The 17,121-nt window shown below is 52.7% G+C and overlaps 1 protein-coding gene and 1 long non-coding RNA gene across 2 annotated transcripts; both read right to left on the reverse strand.

The window, feature by feature from the left end:
* Positions 1–6,380: 6,380 nt before the first annotated feature.
* Positions 6,381–8,864, reverse strand: SP9 (Sp9 transcription factor). Its single transcript, XM_049616015.1, has 2 exons — positions 8,844–8,864; positions 6,381–7,811 (listed from the first exon to the last, which is right to left on the reverse strand). The coding sequence occupies exons 1-2, from the start codon at positions 8,862–8,864 to the stop codon at positions 6,381–6,383; spliced, it is 1,452 nt and encodes a 483-aa protein (XP_049471972.1).
* Positions 8,865–14,752: 5,888 nt separating this feature from the next.
* LOC125911836 (uncharacterized) lies at positions 14,753–16,452 on the reverse strand. Its single transcript, XR_007454477.1, has 3 exons — positions 16,211–16,452; positions 15,660–15,796; positions 14,753–15,389 (listed from the first exon to the last, which is right to left on the reverse strand). It is a non-coding gene; the product is annotated as an uncharacterized LOC125911836 (long non-coding RNA).
* Positions 16,453–17,121: the final 669 nt, after the last annotated feature.

The raw sequence follows: 17,121 nt of genomic DNA on the forward strand, positions 1-17,121 counted from the left end.
GCCACTCTGCCAGGCTGCCGGCCGAGGGAGCTGTGCCCTGGGGACCGGCCGCTGGGACCGCCGCGCGCCCTCGCCCGCCAGTTCCCGCCTAACCTCGCTCGGCCTCCGGCGCGTGTCTCCTGCGAAGATCGGAGGGTGAACTCGCCTTCAGTGGTTGGGAAAGCTAGTGCCTTTCTCTCATCGCTCGGCTCCACAGGTGAAGAGGGCGCTTTAGGACCCCGACGCTAATCTCTCGTTCCTGGGGCAAAATGGAAATATCACCTCCAGCCGGCAGCCTGCAAAGCAGAAAACGGACTGGGGCAAGACACCCTATCACTTTGCATTTCTTTTATATATGAGCCACCCAGAAACGGTTAGGTGTTTGCAAAACATTGCAAAAATCCCATATATGAATTTCCAAAGGAAGAGAGTGCAGGGATCTTAGAAAATCTAAAAACTGAGGTGCTTTTCTTTCCTGGGTCGCAGAGAACAGGCCCTGGAGGAATGTGTCCCCACGGACCTTCTGAAACCTTCCCCTTAACAGGAGTTGCAAACACACTGTATATATTTTTATCAATAACATATAGGGTAGGCATGTCTGTATGTATTTACCTCATACATATTTCTATAAACTCCAGCGTCTAGAAAGGGTGGGGGTAAATAACACTGAACGGTTAAAATTATGGAGAAGGGATAATAACTGATTACTAATTTGAAAGTAAATAAACAGGTGACTTTTTCAGATCAAATTCCTCCTTGGATCGTTACAATAAATATCTCTGAAGGAAGCTCTCTATTTATGTTGTCATTGATTAATTCTTCACTACCTCATTTGATTTCGATTTAGAACGATTTGATTCTAATTTAATTAGCATGTAATTTGGATGTACATAATTACTGTAATTATGACATTCAGGTAAGGCAGCTTTAGGCTGAAAGGCAATTTCAAATTTTCTAGCAACCTACTTTGTACTGGGAAATGGACAAGGACTTTGCGCCCTGCTATCCAAGTAGTAATTAGCACATCTTTGAAATAGGCAGTGCGGCGGGGTTTGTATTAAAACAGCAGATACAAACCCAGCCGAGTTACTCGCTGCAAAGGTGGCTGCGAGTCTCCGGAAACGCATTGCGTTTCCCCGGCTGGAGATCGGGGAGCCCGGCGCCCCGGTGCCTCGGCCGACTCTCGCTGTTGCGGGCGACGGCGCTTTTGCCGCCCTGGGCGCGGAATTTGGAGGTGTAGCTTTTAAGATTAAAATACAATAAAGGCTCAGGGGAAGGGGTGGGCAAGCAAGGAGGGGAAGAAGCCACCGCACGACGTCTGAAGATGAGGGGTGGGGTAGTGGACTGGGAAGAGGAGGGAAAGGGGCGGCGGGGGGAGGGCGATGCACAGACTGGAGAGAAAATTGGTCAACGCCCCCACCTGTTATCCGATTTTAGATTTGGGTTTCAAAGGGGAAAGGTGGGGACAAAAGGGGTCAGTTTCCGCCGGCAGGGAGTGCAGACCCTTCGGGAGGGGTTGGGGCGAGGGGTTTCGGGGCTTCTGGCTGCTTTCGGGGGCCCTGCGCCCCTCCTCCAGGCCCCGGGCTGCTCAGCAGCCCCCAGCACCGGACTCGGAAGGGACAGTCGCCTGGAGGGCGGCGGCAAGACTAAAGGATGCTTCGGCCATCCCCAGTCTGGCTGGTGAAAGCTACGGAGTCCTTTGCGTTCCTCCCCTTCAAAGGGGAATCTGGGGACCTGGGACGGTCTGGTAGCCTGCTTTAATCAGCTTGGTTCCGATCGGTCCTGGATAGTCCCCGTGGGCCTCGCCGACCGGGCCGTTGAGCCAAGGGCTCGGGGGACTGAGCCCACGGCTGCCTGCCCATCCCGGGGTCCACGTCGCCGCCGACAGCGCCCAGCGTGCTCAGCTCCGAGTTGTTGGGAGAACCTGAAGTTGCCTTGAAAGGCATGTTAAATGCGGCAATTCTAAGACTTGGGCCAAGCGGGGCGTTATTTTGTTTGTTTTGTTTGGGTATTTCGTTAGCACGTTCCAGAAACGACCGCCTTCCTGGAAGTAGCAATACCGGCCATTGCTAAGTAGTGCCCCTCAAAAGCGAGGCTCGTTCCCCCTCCCCTGGTGCACAAAAACTCGCTTTTCTTTGCTTGCTTCACTGGGTTGCTGCTGCTCGCGGCAAACGCCGGTCTCCCGGCGCTAATAGCGACAAGCCAGGCGGGCAGCGCGGCCTTCCCGGCCCGGAGCTCTAGATGGCGCCAGCGAGCCGCACTCGCCAAGCTCCTCTTAAGGGAATCAAGAGCGACTGTCAAACATAAAAGCAAATCAGAGTTTTCAGTTTTTTTTAATGTGTTAAGAATGTTATTCCTTAAGAAAATTTGTAGCTAAATTATTCTCACTTAAAATAAACACTTAGTATACCAATTACACAAATGGGCGGGATTTATGTGAGATTTACTTCATCTGCATTTTTGTAGTGGGAGAGAGCCTTGGTGAATACAGATAATAGATGCAAATAAGATTAGAGTTAAAATAAATAAAGTTTCCATCTGAATAAAAAGAAATTCAATTTTACGCGACTTGTAACGATTTGACGAAATGTCCAGACACGCCGTTCAGGTGCACAATAATCTCGCCAAAATAATGATGTGTCTCCTGGAGGAAAGAAAATCTCTCTTTTCTTCTCTTTTTATTTTTCCTCATCAGGTAGGCTCCAGTTCAGTCTACGGGGGCCCAAACAGACCCAGGAAAGGTAACCGCGGGGGGGAGGGTGGGCTTGGGGGCTGGGTGGGCGCAGGGCTGGGGAAAACTTGTTCTCCGCTCCTCCACTGCGCAGGAAGCTACAGAACAGGAAACGCTGGGAGAAACCGGCTGAAACGAAATCGCATTTCCCCTCACCCGGGCCACGCGGGACTCAGAGACCCCGGCTGCGGCCCCAACAGCCCGGCCGCGGTCCCCGCCCGGGTCTGCGCCCGGACCCCTCCCTCGGCCTCGCGCTCCTCCCGGGCCCCGGGCCGGAGCATCCCATGCCGCCCGCCGGAACCCCGAGGTAGCCTTGGGGAGTCGCTGCCCCCTCTCAAGGGGAGACCGAGTTCGTCTCCCCGCTCGTGGGCTCTCCCCTCCCACGCACACCCTCTCCAATTTGCTCGGCCTCAGCAGGTAGCCACCCGCTCAGGTCCGGGCTTCCCCGCGCCCCCAGGGGCCCCTGGGGCTGAGGGTGCGGAGGCTGGGAGGCCTGGGGTCTGTTTTCGCCTGTCGGTTTGGGCCAGGGAGCAGAGGCCCCGCTTCCTTCGGGTGCGGGTTCCGCGAGCTCTGGTCTCCCGGCTGGACGCTCGGGCCGGGCCACCGCCCGCCGTTCCCGGAGCCGCGGTGATGGACGTCCGCTGACCCTCGGGGCAGAGGCAGCGCGCAGAGGCCTTGATCACTGGGCTGCGGAGGGAGCCGCGCGGGGAGCGGGACCTGCACGGCCAGGCCCTTTGATCTGCCTTTATTATCCACGAGAAACAAAGCTGCCTGGGACAGACGCCCGGGCGCCCTCTTCCTCAGGAAAGCCCACCACACTCTCACCTCCGTGCCGCCGGCCCGCAGTCCCCAAACGCGCCCGGCACCCTCTCTCGGCCTTCTGCGCCGCGGCCCAAAGCCCCCGGAGCAAACGCACCCCTGCCAGCTTCTCCAGAAGACCGGACCTGACCCAGAAGGCGCGCGGGGTGCTGGGCTGCGAGGTCCCGGTTATGAGCTGTTTGAGCGGGGAGAGAACATGGTCAGAGAGGAAAACTCGAGGAAGAAGAGCGGGGTACCGAGGCTGCGGGGACCGCAAGAACGAGGATAGGGAAGAAACCACGGAACCCCACGCTGCAAAATGCCCCTCTGGGGACCTTAGCTCTATGTTTTATCGCCACTTTGCTACTTGGCTTTTCAGAGCAGAGTTTGCGAGAAAACAATTTGTTGGTTGTTAATAACAATAATTTATTTTTTCTTCCCCCCAAATCAAACCTCCATTCAAGTTCTCAAGATGGACAGTAATAATAATTTAAAAAAAAATTCCACTGGTGCTGACTTTGTTTCCTATTGTGTGGGGGAGCCTTTTCGAAATATTTTTATTCTGTAAATATGTACTTTATTTACTAAATTAACATTTTCGAATTGCGAAATTATCTCATTTACCAATTTTCTTTTTCGTCTCTCCTTCTCTTCTCCCTCTCTTTTAAACTGGGGCTGTTAAGTTGGTGGTCAGGAGACAAAGAGAGTGAAAATAATTTTCATTTCAATAATTGCCTTCTGGTCAATTTAACTGTGCCTTATTTTGAAAGAGACTGTCTAAATGAGATTCCTGTCCCAAATGTGTTCCCAGGCCTGATCCCAGCCTTTAATTATTCCTGAGTTTTTTTTCTTCAGAATAAGACGCCGCACTGAGTAATCACAAAGAAGTCAGAGAGCATCCTTGAACCTTTTCAGAAGCAGCGCCACTGATATTCAAATAACCTGCGAGGGCCATTTGACGGCGCGGGGACCTAGGCATTTCCAATTCAGTATTTGCATAGATCAGCCGTCTTTGAAAAGGAAAGGAGCAGTTGTCTTCCATAACATTAAAAAGCCTAGTTATCAAATCAAGTGCTTAGTTTGGGGGCTTTTAAAACGTTTACATTTTATCTCAGGTTGCCCTTTACCGTTTGACATGCAAATTTGGTGCAGTTAATTTAGACAATTAAAAAGATCTTCAAGGGAGCTTTGTCACGGAGAATATTTGGAGTTTTCCCCGTGGACCAGCTGAGATAAAGTTGGCCAGAACAAATGATGTCTAGGAGATTAATTAGATATTTGATAAGACATGAATCCCTAATAAGGGAATACAAGGCACAGGGGGCTGCTGTGTGCTCTAAGTCAAAATTAATAACATTTAACAAGATTTTCATTTAGGCATGAAATGTCTTTTCCGGGGTATTGACTCTAGCGATTTATTCCCCTGAGTCACCTCCCAACGTAGAGGGCCTTGGGAGCTAAAAGACTTCTTTTAAAAAGCTTTTTCCTTTCACAGATTGTTTTTAAATCGCTTCTTAAAAACAAACAAACCCACTGGAGTTTTGTCTGACCCCTCCCGGGAGGTGTAGGCACCTACCCAGTTAAAGCTGCCAAGGATCTTGGTTTTATTTTAGGCGCTCCTAGAGTTTTAAAATGTCACCTTTTGAGAGCTCTCTCATTAAGTAATACAACTACACATTCTTATAACCCAATTTAATTTACACTATTGATATACAAATAAATAATTTCGACTTCTCAAAAACGTATATGTATTATGGCTTTTATAACTCACATAAACCTTACATTACCTAAAACTAACATTAAAGGAATTTTTTCCCAACCAAAAAAAAGTCGACCCACATAAAAGATATTGACAGGGGAACAGGATTAAAAAAAAGGAAGTGTATTGTTCAGAGTCCTTTAATAATACCAAAATGAAAATATGATGTCAAGATTTTCTTCATACAGATAAACGCATTTAATTTCTTTAGATGACCTTAACTTACGTGTTTGTGAGTGAAATGATAACTCAACATCTTAAATATCTTTTACATATATACTGACTTTCACAAAGTGCATCAGAAAATTAAAAAAAAAAAAACTCCCTGAATTTCAGGAATTCACCAAAAAAAAAAAAAACCTCTATTCGAATGAACATTTACAAGAAAATAAAAAAGAACACAATCTTTTGAACCCTATTTATACAGATGTTATGAAATACAGAGAAACTGTCACTAGACTTCCAGTTTAATTTCTCACCTTAAGCCTTTTTTGATGCTTCCTTTTTAGGAAAAAAGTCTCATTGTAAGTAGATATCAAGCAGGACTTGGAGCATTTTATATATAATATAATCCACACAAAGGGTCTGTTTTTATAGGTCCCGTTTGTTTTCAAATATTCTGACAGTCCTTTGCAGAGTGGTGGCTTGTTTTTTGAGAAAAGGAAAGAGGAGGGTAGTGGGGGGGGGGCGATGAGGGAGGTGGGAGCGTTTCTGTGTATTGCTCTTCGCTCGAGAAGTTTGTGCGAGTGTTGTGTGTGTGTGTGCGTGTGTGCGTGCGCGCGCGCGCGCGCGAATGTGCGTGCTTGTGGCTGTAGGTCTCCGGTGTGTGTTCATGTCTGTCTGTGTGCAGTTTTTTAGTGTTGTTTGTGTCGGAGGGTGGTTTGCTTTTGTTCCAGGATCACGAGTTCGATTCTCGTCTGGGCTGGGATAGCAGAGGGGAGCTCCTGGCTTGGCCGGCGAGCAGCGGCCGGGCAGCCGGGTGCTGCTGCACTTCGTGCTGGCCCGGGGGCGTCACTGGAGCCCCCACCCGTCCGTGCCCCGCTCGCTGGCCCTCCGAACCTCTCGCTCGCTCTCGGTGTCTCTACTCGCTCGCTCGCACCTCTCGCCCGGCCTCTAAGAGTCGTTGGGGCCAGACGCGGCTTCCTTGCCTCCCGCCGAGGCCGCCGCCGCCGCCGCCGCTGCAGCCGCCGCCGCAGCCGCCGCCCGGGCGGCACTGACGCCGGAGTCGTGCAGGATGAGGTCAGGGGACTCGGAGCGGGGCGTCTCCAGGTTGCTGGCGTCCGTGTCACTGTCGCTGCCCTTTTTGCCCCCGCCACCCCCGTTGTGCGTCTTAATGTGTTTGCTCAGGTGGTCGCTGCGCATGAAGCGCTTGTTGCACACCGGACAGGCGAAGCGCTTCTCGCCCGTGTGAGTCCGCAGGTGCCGCTGCAGCTCGTCCGAGCGCGTGAAGCGCTTGCCGCAGAAGAGCCAGTTGCACACGAAGGGCCGTTCGCCCGTGTGCCAGCGCAGGTGCGCTTTCAGGTGCGACGTCTTGCCGTACACCTTGCCGCAGCCCGGGATGTGGCAGCTGTGCAGGCCCTTGCGCCGCAGGCTCGCCCCGGCCGGGCCCAGCCGCTCCGCCTCCTGGCAGTTGGGGCAGTCGCAGGTGGCGCGGCCGGAATAGCGGCGGGCTGAGCGCGCCGAGCTCCCCCCGGCGGCGGCGGCCGCGGCGCCCGAGATCATGGCGCTGGCGGCAGCAGCCGCCACCGCGGCGCTGGAGTCTGAGTAGGAGGGCAGCACCGGCTTGAAGCCGTCCTGAGCCAGCAGGTGCTGGCTGGTAGAGAGCAAGTGCGAGGCGGCGGCGGCCGAGGAGCCGAGGCCCGTGGAGCTGAAGGCCGAGTGCGTGAGCGAGCTGAAGTCGGGGTTGTAGGTGCCGAGCTGCGAGTGCAGCGAGGCCTGGGGGGCGCCCGAGTGCAGCGAGCTCTGGAGCCCCCCAGCGGGGTTCTGCACCTCCAGCCACGAGCCCGGGCTGCTGTGCACGTCCCACCACGACGACGCCGCGCCGTTGGTCACCTCGCCCGCCGCCAGCGTCGAGTGGAAGCCTGACTTGTACCACGACTCGTACGGGTGCGCCATGCCCACGCGCGGGTACAGGCCGTCGGCCGCCGTCGTGTGCACCTTGGAGATGAAGGCCGACTGGCCGCCCGCCTCCTGCGGGGACACTCCGGCCGCCGCCGCCGCGGCGGCCGCCGAGTTGGAAAAGAGGCCGCCGTAGTCGCTGCTGAAAGCGGACGACGTGGGGGACGTGGAGGCCAGGCAGAAGGCGCTGTTGGCTGCGCCCGAGCCGCCCGCCAGGCCGCCGGAGCCGCGGCCACCGGTGGCCACGGCGAAGCCCGAGAGGCTGGAGCCGAGGTTGCAGCTGGACGAGGAGCGCTTCCAGGGGTGGAAGCCGCCCTTGGCGAAGGCGCTCGACTCTGGCAGCGTCGTCAGCGGGCTCGTGTTGCCGATCTTGTTGCAGGTCGCCGCCAGCATGGCCAACGGGGTTGTTCCGAAGCGCGGCTCTTCCTAAAGTGGGTGGGGTGAGGGAGGGAGCAAGGAGAAGGAGGGCAGGAAGAAGTGGGAGGAAGACACAAAGTGCACCCGTGAGCAGCCTCGTTTCCCCTCGACTGGTCCCGGGGGGTCGTGGCTCCTGGGCTCGCGCCTCCTCCCCGCGCGCTTGCCAAGGATGCGCCGCGCCCCGCACGGGGCAAGGGCGATCCCAAGGGTGAGGGTCCCGGCGCTGGAAAGTTGTTCTCCGGTGGGGCTACAAATCAAAGATGTCTCGGTTCTCCCCGTCTCAGCCGCTGCAACCCCTGCGCAGGGCCGGACTCGGGTTGCTCGCCTCCCGCTCGCCGTAAGCCCGATCCTCTCATTCAGGCCCCCAAATCGCCCTTCGGGTAAAGCACGGAAGTAAACACATCGACAACAAACACCGGGTGAGGGCGGAGGCGGCCGAAACAGCGGCTCAGGGGCGGGGGAAACTTGGGGCACTCCTCCCAAGGGTGACTACGACTTGACTCTTTTTAATAGAAAACGTTGTTTTAAATGTTTACACTCCCCCCCCCCAAAAAAAAACCCTTGATTATGAAAACAAGAATCCGAGGAGAAGGGACCCAGCGATGGATTTCAAAGTCACAGGCGAACTGGGGAGCCACAGAAGTGTAAATGTTTGTTAACGTGACTACACGGACTGAAAAACGATTAAGGCTGTTTTCTGGAAACACACTGTCGCGTAATTGCAACAATCCCCGAAGCAAGGGGGGGTGGGGTATAAATCACCAGGGGAAGAAAAGAAACCTCTAGATTTTCTTTAAAGCCACAAAAAAAAAAAAAAAAAAAAGGACTAGCTTAACAAATCATTTTCTTACAAAGGCATCTCCTAGGTTTCAATAACTTGGAAAGAATCAGTCCCAGAAATGTGGAAAGTGCTAAAAGGAGCTGAAGCTGCAGCTGCAGTCCGGCAGCAACAGTTTTTCCGGAGCTGCGGACGCGGAGAAGCCATAACGAAAATTTGCTGCAGTTAAAACAAGCAAATGCCTTGTCGCACTTCCGACTTACCCCGAGTATAGACGTGGCCATAGCAGGTCCGTAGGCTGCGCGGCGGGGCCAGGAGCGGGACTGAGCCTGGCGGCTGCTCCGGAAGGCTGCTCCGATCCCGCGCAGCTCCCGCGTCCCCGCGCTCGCGCCGAGCGGACTCCGGGCTCCCGCCGGCTAAACTCAGCCTAAGTGCGAGGAGCACCCGCTTTGAAGTGCCGCTGGCTGCGCCTCTCGCCCAATGAGGGCGCAGGCGGAGCAGACGGGAGCTGCTCCGCAGCCAATCAGACGCGCCGAGGGGCCCAAGCCAGGGCTCCCGGCGCGTGCCAGTCAAGGCGGCTAGCGCTGTGTTGGGGGGGGGGGGGGGGGGGGGGGCGGGCTAGAGACTGAAGAAATTACAGTGCAATTAAAAATTTACACTCACGCACTAAGCCAGGTTTAAGTAGCGTTGAGACTGAGACACAAGCCCCCCGAACCACCCCGAGATGATGCAAGTTAGGACTGACAGTCCGATTCCACTCCCCACTTGTGGGAAAGAAGGCAAGAGGGGAGGGGGCGCCCTGGCGGAGGCCGCACTGGCAAGGCCCAAGTAAAGACGGAAATGTCAACGCGCACTTTGTGTGTCTAAGCTCTCGCCTGCGCAGCACAACTTCAGCTGGAATCCATCATTCTCGCTCGCAATTTTATCATTGTTTGTGTTCTACCCAGTTCCTTTTCCCCAGTGGATTCGGTTTTACCCACTCCAGAGTCACATTGAGGAGAGGGCGCGAAAGGACAACTCCTCTGAGAGGAGAGAAATAGGCCTCTATGTCCAGGTCTACACCCACAGACTTGTTGGGAGGGCCTGGAGCCTGCGCATCCCGCTATTTTCCCCCAGAGGTCTAAGTGACTTCCTAATTGTCGCTCTGGCCTCTGACCCAGGGGGTAATACAAGTGCCACTCACACCAGAAGCTTCTAGTGGTAATTGAGGGCACCCTTTGTACCGTTTCGCCAGCGCCTAGATACCAGGTTAACCCAGTTGTCAAATACGACTAAACAGTGGGAAGTGCTGATTATCTGCCGGGTTTCGCTGGGGGCTGGCGTGGGGGTGGGAGGCATCAGCCCATACAACACGCTGCACGAAGCCGCTTATTTTCACGTTGTAACAACTTTGGAAACAGAGACTGGCGTGAGCTGCGTCCGCCCCCACCGCCACCCGCGCTGAAGCTGCAGCTCGCTCGGCTGTTTGTTTAACCGGGTGAAGATTTGCATGTCACGTTTCACCCTGGAGTCGAGTTTTCTTGCCCCAGCTTCAACCCGCTCCCACTCCAGAGCCCCTGGGCCTATAGAGGCTCTTTTGCACAGCAAGGGCACCGTGTTGAGAGATGGGTTCCCCCATCCAGAGCCCAGCTTTCCTGGACACGCTCCAGGAGCCTCTCTCGGGGACCTCCATCCGCGAGTGCGGGGGACAAGGCCACACGTGGGCGCCTCCACATTTTGTAGGCTGAAAGCATCATGAAGTCCTCTCCGGATCTTGTCGGTGTGAAAAGAGGTGTCCTCAAACTGACAACTGCGCGTGCTAGAGTCCCTCAGCAATCGCTGAGCTGTTTGTTTTTCTTTCTGGATCTCACTTTGTCTTTCTTCTTCAGGGCAGTTGGAGCTGCTTTTGAACCAGAAATGCCAGCGTCCTCGGACAGACCTGGGTACTACGGGTTTAATGTACCACATTCCCCTCCAAACCCACATCCTGCTTTTTAAGAGACATTGTAAACCACAACCTCCAAATGCTTGGGTGCAAAAGAGTTGTTGCGGAGGGGAGTAAGTGAGCACGAGTGGAACTGTGCCCCCAGTGTTTTCTCTCCTCTTTGCAATTATCTCTTGGCCCAAACGTGCGATCACTGTGGCTCTTCTCCCGGCCCTAAGATGGAGCCTGCGTGCGTCTCAGTGCACTCGGTGGGTGGGAGGGCTGTAAGGATTGCTTTCTTTGCTTATCGTTATAACACCTTCGCTCTGAATGGTGCCCTCCCCCACTTTAGTTTAAGGTGGCGAAAGCACCGAGGAAAATGTGACAGAGAAAGAGGGGGAGAATCGGGAGACTAGCGCGGCGAAGCTGGAGCACTGAGCCCTGGGGGATTGTGGTGGAAGTCCGCGGGGGGAGGAGGGAAGGTGTCAAAAGCCCCCCGGGGCGGGGGGGGGGGGACTCGGGGTGGAAGGTTAAGGGAGAATCCTGGCAGACTGGAAGAGCCAGAAAGCCCGGCAGGGGGACCCGGAGCCGTTCCCAACAGGTGACTTCTGCCCCGCAAGGGGAGACCGGTCTCGGCTTCCAGTAGAGTCTCCGTGTCGATTTACTAATAGAGGGATTGTTAAGTGGCAGCGAGGCGTTTCCGACTCACCCACCGCAGCCCGGTAGAAGCGCAGAGGTTTCCCCTTACCACCTCCTCCCCCACCTCCAACACACCCCCTCCTTAAGGAAACCTGACAACGTAATAAATAAGACAATCCGAAAAGCCACTTAGCACTAGTGACATTTTCAAGCCAACCATTTAAAACAGCTCACGCTGGTACCTAGGGCTCCGGGAGCCCTGGTCGCCTTCCTCTTCTTCTCCTCTTCTCCTCCCCTCCCCCTCCTGCCGTTTTCAATGTGGTTCCAGCTGTCAGACTCTCTACGTGGGTACTCGGATATTCCTTTAGATACACGCATCCGGATCACAATAAAAGTTAGGGGAATCTTCCAAACGAACGCAGGCAGATACCCCGGCCACTTTAACTCTAAGGTGGGGCCCCAAGGAGATCTTTCCAAAGAGGTCCAGTTTTTTTTTTTTTTTCGTGTGACAGATTTTTTTCATCCTCTAAAAAATCTAGTTTTTAAACAAAGATCAATGTGTTATGCTAAAGTGTTGAGCTGACTGTTAAAACATTTGGGGAAATAATGACAATGTAACAAAGGCCTGGTTTGGAGTGAATCATCACCCTTTTAAAAGTTAAAGCAATTTTCGGGAGAATAGCTTTCAGCAAACGCTTTACATTATTCAAAACGGCCAAATAATGCTCTATTATAGCGCCTGAATGCTGCCAGTCAGCCCCTAAGTGCAATTTGTGCAAAGGCCCCGGTGCCTTATCTCCACTTCTTTATAAAGAGGTGAATATAAAACAATTTCTTCCAAACCCAGACAGAGAGCACGAAAATTGCTTCCCTTTCTGCAATCAGGGCAATTTAACTGGAGTGCAATTAGCACTATTAAATGTCGATTCTGCATAAACAAATCTGACTGAGCAGCGAAAGTGGGGTGAGAACCTCATATACACTGAAACTGATTTTTTAAAATTATGTATCCGGGTCCTTTACAATTGATCCGTGACGTTTTCATCTTGGAATATATTTACATCGTAAATACACTATGGGAAATCAACATAATTTTTTTTTGCAAAAAAAAAAATGCAGTAGGAATCCTAATAAAGAAGAATAGGGTAATTAAAGGGAAGAGTTCACACTTCCTTTGAACAAATATTGTTTCTCCCATTTTACCTCTCCCGAGAGCTTTGATCCGAGCAACTGCTCAAGTTGCTGCATTTAGAAGGCAAAGCCGGAGAAACAATTCCGTCATTAGCGCTGATCCGAAGGATTGGAGCTCCTACACTACAGGAAAAAAAAAAAAATGCTTCTCCCCGATGCACAGGAAACAGGGTGGGGACGGGGAGGACCAGCTATCTTCGGAATAATTCGAACTATTAGGTGGCTGTCCAGTCTCCCTGGGGCTTCGGCCAGTCGCAGAGTTAGCAGCGGATACACAGCACCAAGGTGGGGTGAGGTGGTGCTGGGGAGACTTGAGGATGTGGGCGGGAGGGGAGGCGCTGGGGGAGGAGGAACCGAAGGTTTTCACACAGGCCCTGCTGGCTGCTGCCAAAGCCTCGACCACCAGGACCGAGATACCCCGGGGGCGGGGACAGGGGAGAGGGAACAGAGAGGAGCCCGTAAAAAGCATTTATCTGACCTGTCCTCCTCCAAACTGCCTTTATTTACTTATTTGGTAAGCCATAGCGCTCCCTTTTTTAATCATTTGCTCAGTTAATTACGCTTTTCATTTGCATGATCTACACTAGAGCAGTGATTATCAGGTCAGCACGGTGTGGGAATTGGGGAGATACATTAATAACTTGAGTTAAAAAAAAAAAAAAAGGCTACCCCTGTGTACCATAGTCGCCTGCCATGAACAAGGGCGAAGGAAGCGGGTACAGACGGAAGCGCCTGTTGAGTGCAGTGAATCCTTTCCACAGTTGGAGCTTGCCAGTTGTGGGTGCAAATGAAATGCAGCTTTTGATTAGAAGGGAATCTTTTATAGCTAACACATATTTATGTTTTAAAAAGCGCCAGCCTTGAGATCAAATGAATGGAGAAAATTAATTGAAAATTGAGGAACTCTCCCACAATTTCTGCTGAGCTTTCATTTAATACTTGTTCTATAACACCCTAATTCCAGCCCAACCCTGGCAAATAAAAGAGCCAGGAAGGATATTTTCTTTGCCTCAGGAGTGTTACTCCTATTTAGAGGGGGCAGGAGATGCAAATCCCTCTTGCCTATAAGGTCTACTCGAGAAAGTGAAAACCCCTAGTCTATTAAGTACACTCCAAACATTTGCTATACAACTAATTTTCTGCTGCTAGATGTATCTGGGCCTCATATTTTAAGCCTGCCTTGATCTGTTTATCTGAGCCAAAAATGCATTAACAATTAAAGGAAAGACTCTGGTGTGTCAAAGGAAGGAAGGTGACTGTAGACTGTGTGATGATTTTAATGACTGCAATTATTGGAAGATTATTCAACAACATCATAGATTTGTTTACTGCATTACTCGGAAACTATGGGGGGCCTATTCAGATTGGAGTTTTACCTTCCTCCCTCCCTTACCAACTACCACAGAGGGGTCTTAGACCTAAGCAAATGTGTCATTCAATGTTGGCTTTCTTCTTTTTAAGAGCATTTCTACCAAAAACGAAGCACAATTTGTTGCCTTAGCCTGAACTTAAATGGAACCACCTTTGGAACATTAAAGTCATCTTTTGAGCTAATAGTAAAACATTTTAAAAGCCAAAGGCCAGAGGATTCTGCTCATCATTCCGCTCCCCCCAGCCAGGGTAGCAGTTCCTTCCGTTTTAGTCTTTTGTAGGCAGCTTTTGAGAATACTTCCAACTTTACCTCTTCCATCCAGGGCTTGGAGGAGACATTACAACCACACAAGATGTTACACAAGAGTTTAGGCATGTCTCAAGGATTCCATGTTGGAGAAAGTTTGGCTTTTTCTTCCTTGCTTTTAGCATGCCCCTCCCCCCATTTATTTCCTATCCCAACTCCTGGTGTTACCAAGTTAGAAATAAGTAAATGAAAAGAAATGTATGACTAAGAGAATACCGGTTTGCAGCTAAGGAAGTTTTTACTCTACATACAGATATAAGTGATGCAAATAAGGAAAGTTTCTCATCTGATATAAGCAATAATCAATAAATCACAGCCTGGGCTTTGCTCATTAGAGAATTACTAATTTACTTTAAAAAAAAAAAAGACAATTATAAATTTGGAAGTAGGCTTTGAAAAGAAAAGAAAAAAAAAAAAGAATAGTAAATATTTCCAGTTAGCCCCCTTTCTCCCTCCCCTGAGGCACTGAGACTGTGGCCTGGCCACTGCAGTGCTCTTCCTTGGTCTGTGAACACCCAGTTTCCAGATTAAGGAGGACTTGGGCTGGAATGAAACCTTCCCCGTTCAAACAGGAACCTGCAGAACTCTGCAAGTGGCAATTAGGAGCCTATTACAAGCCATTAGATTGATCAATGTACCTTAAACAATGCGAATGATTTATACGGCTGATTTATGTTGGGGGGGGGGGTGGAGAGGGTGGACGACTCCAGCTTTTTTACATCCGTTGCACTGTTCTGGAGAAGACCCGGGTTCAGCCTCTGTTCATCACTGCTTGGAACCAATTTATTTAGAAAACTTTACAAGCACAGATACAGGCTCGCCTGGCTCGTCCGGTGGGTGGCGAGATGCACATTCTTTGCCCCTTTCTCTACTTTCTAAGGAAGAGCTTAGAAAGACCAGGGCCAGGAGGAGCAGCCGGGGGTCACAGCAAGCCACTCCCCTAACGGAGGACACACCGCCCGAAGCGGTCCCAGCAGCCTTCCTTCCCCCGGTCTGTCCCCGGAGAGGGAGAGGATGACTTACATACTTGTTTAACGGAGTGTTGGAGAGCTGTGTGGCCTCCTAATTACGGCAGGAATACAGAACCATTAGCCCTGGAAGTTTCAGGCGTGACTCGGGGAGCAGCAGCTACACAGCTCCTCGCGTGCACATGACGCGGGGGTGGAGGGGTGGGGTGGGAGCGGATTCTGCGGAACAGAACTCCCAGCTAGGGCTGACTATTTTGGCTAATCTGGAGAAGACAAAATTACAACAGAGTTGAAGCCATCAAAGCTGGCCCCCGCCACCCCTCCTCCCGCCCTCCTCCCTGGCCCAAAGTCTGTTTGCAGTTGTCTTCTCCTCTGCAGACGCTCGTCGGTCTTCTCACGACAAGGAAATTCCTGCCAGTTTTTCCAGAGCCTGCAAGGAGAGGACAGATGCACTTCACACTTCTCAGAGGAGAATTCCCTTTGTCTTATCTCCCCCTCCCCCAGTCGGCTTCAGCTCTGCGACGAGGAAGACTCAGCCCAGGGAAAGATCCTGGGCGCGGAAGGGGGCGTTTGTAACTGAACCCCACGCCCAACTCTGCCCCTGCGGGTCCCTCCTCTTCCTCCTTCCTCTTCTTTCTCTTTCCCAGGCTTCTCTCTTCCTTTTCCCCCTCCCTCCTTCCAATCCTCTAGATCTTCTTACCACTCAAGTCTTCTCCCGGGTTCCCGCTCCCAGAGTTGGGGCAGGCACCGCTTATTCCCCAGCCTTAGTGGTTTGGCGGGAAAGGGCTTCGTCCTGGCTTGTTCATGGATGTCTGGAACAAATCCTTGCGTGCGTGCCTAAATGTGGAATGGGAAACATAATGCGTCGATAATGAGGCACAGAGGGAAGAGGGGGAAAAAACAGAGAAACCACTTGCTTTGGGAAAAGTTGCTACCTGGGTCCTCTGCAGCCAGTGTGGGATGGGAGCCCAGGATTTGCAAACTCTTCTAGGTGGGTCGGGATTTCACACACCCACATCGTATTACTACTGCTGCTGCTGCTACTACTACTACTACTACACACACACACACACACACACACACACACACACACCCAGCTGCTCTCATCTGCCCTTTATAACCCCACATCTCGCTGTCCTGAGTTCTTCTCTGAATTAGTTCCTTTCAATCCTCTGCTTCCTAGGATTGGTTTCTCAGGGCCTTCCAGGTCAGTGAGAGGCAGAGGAAGAAGGTCGGTTATAAGATTCCTACCAAGGACCCAGGTACCCCTGGGCTGCGATATCGCCGGGAACAGGCCTCTCCTAGGGTCCACACCGTCGTGCTTTCTGGAGTCCTGCCACTCTGGAGTCCAACCCTGCGTGCTGGCCTCTCCTGTCACACCCACCGATGGATGTCACACCCACCCCCATGGCGAGGCCAGACTGACACCTCCACCCTGACTCGCTTCTTGGAGTACACACGGGGGAAGAGGGAGGCTCCGCACGCAGTAGACACGTGCGCTTCCTCCTGCCTTCCTCCCTCTGCCGCACGCAGAATGCACATTGATGACACAGACACACTTACCCGGGCACGCGCCAGCGGCGTCCACCGTCCTTCCCAGCCAGGCGGCAGCAGGCGAGACGGCCTCGAGGCAGGTGACACCGCCGCAGGGAGGCGGGCTTGGCGCCCGAGATGCCTACCTGGGCGCGGAGATGTTCAGGTCCCCCAAAGCCCGCTGCGGGCCTCCCCGGTCTCGTGGCCGGCGGTCTCGCTGCTGCTGGGCCTCGCCTCAGCCTCCTGCCGCGCTCCCGGAGCGGACTCCCGCTCCGCGCGGGGCTCCGCACCTCCGCCCGCGTAGCGCCCCCCACCCCCACCCCGGAGCTCCTCTCTTCCAGAAGGCTGCTGCCCGCCCGACTTTCATAGGCTCAGCTACATCTGGGATGCATTGCCCCCTAATTGTCAACCCCATTATTGTGATCAAGCGAACGTCGCTAATCTCTACATTTATTGTGTAGGTAAATAGAGGCTGCGTTTAATCAATACGCAAGGCCCCAGCCCTCGCAGCGCCAAGTAACTTAAGTCAACGGTGAAGGTTTCAGTGTGTGCGTAATTATAGAGCACGCGGAATATTCACTCCAGCCTAATCCCGCAGCTCTCCTCCGACCCGGGGTAGCGGGAGGAGG

Source organism: Panthera uncia, assembly GCF_023721935.1.
Source record: "Panthera uncia isolate 11264 chromosome C1 unlocalized genomic scaffold, Puncia_PCG_1.0 HiC_scaffold_3, whole genome shotgun sequence".
Classification (NCBI taxonomy): domain Eukaryota; kingdom Metazoa; phylum Chordata; class Mammalia; order Carnivora; family Felidae; genus Panthera; species Panthera uncia.

Excerpts from the sequence above, each read along its gene's own strand:
- SP9 (XM_049616015.1), bottom strand. The coding sequence starts at position 8,864 with ATGGCCACGTCTATACTCGGG. Across the intron at positions 7,812-8,843 it reads TGGCCACGTCTATACTCGGG|GAAGAGCCGCGCTTCGGAAC; the intron begins GTAAGTCGGAAG and ends CACCCACTTTAG.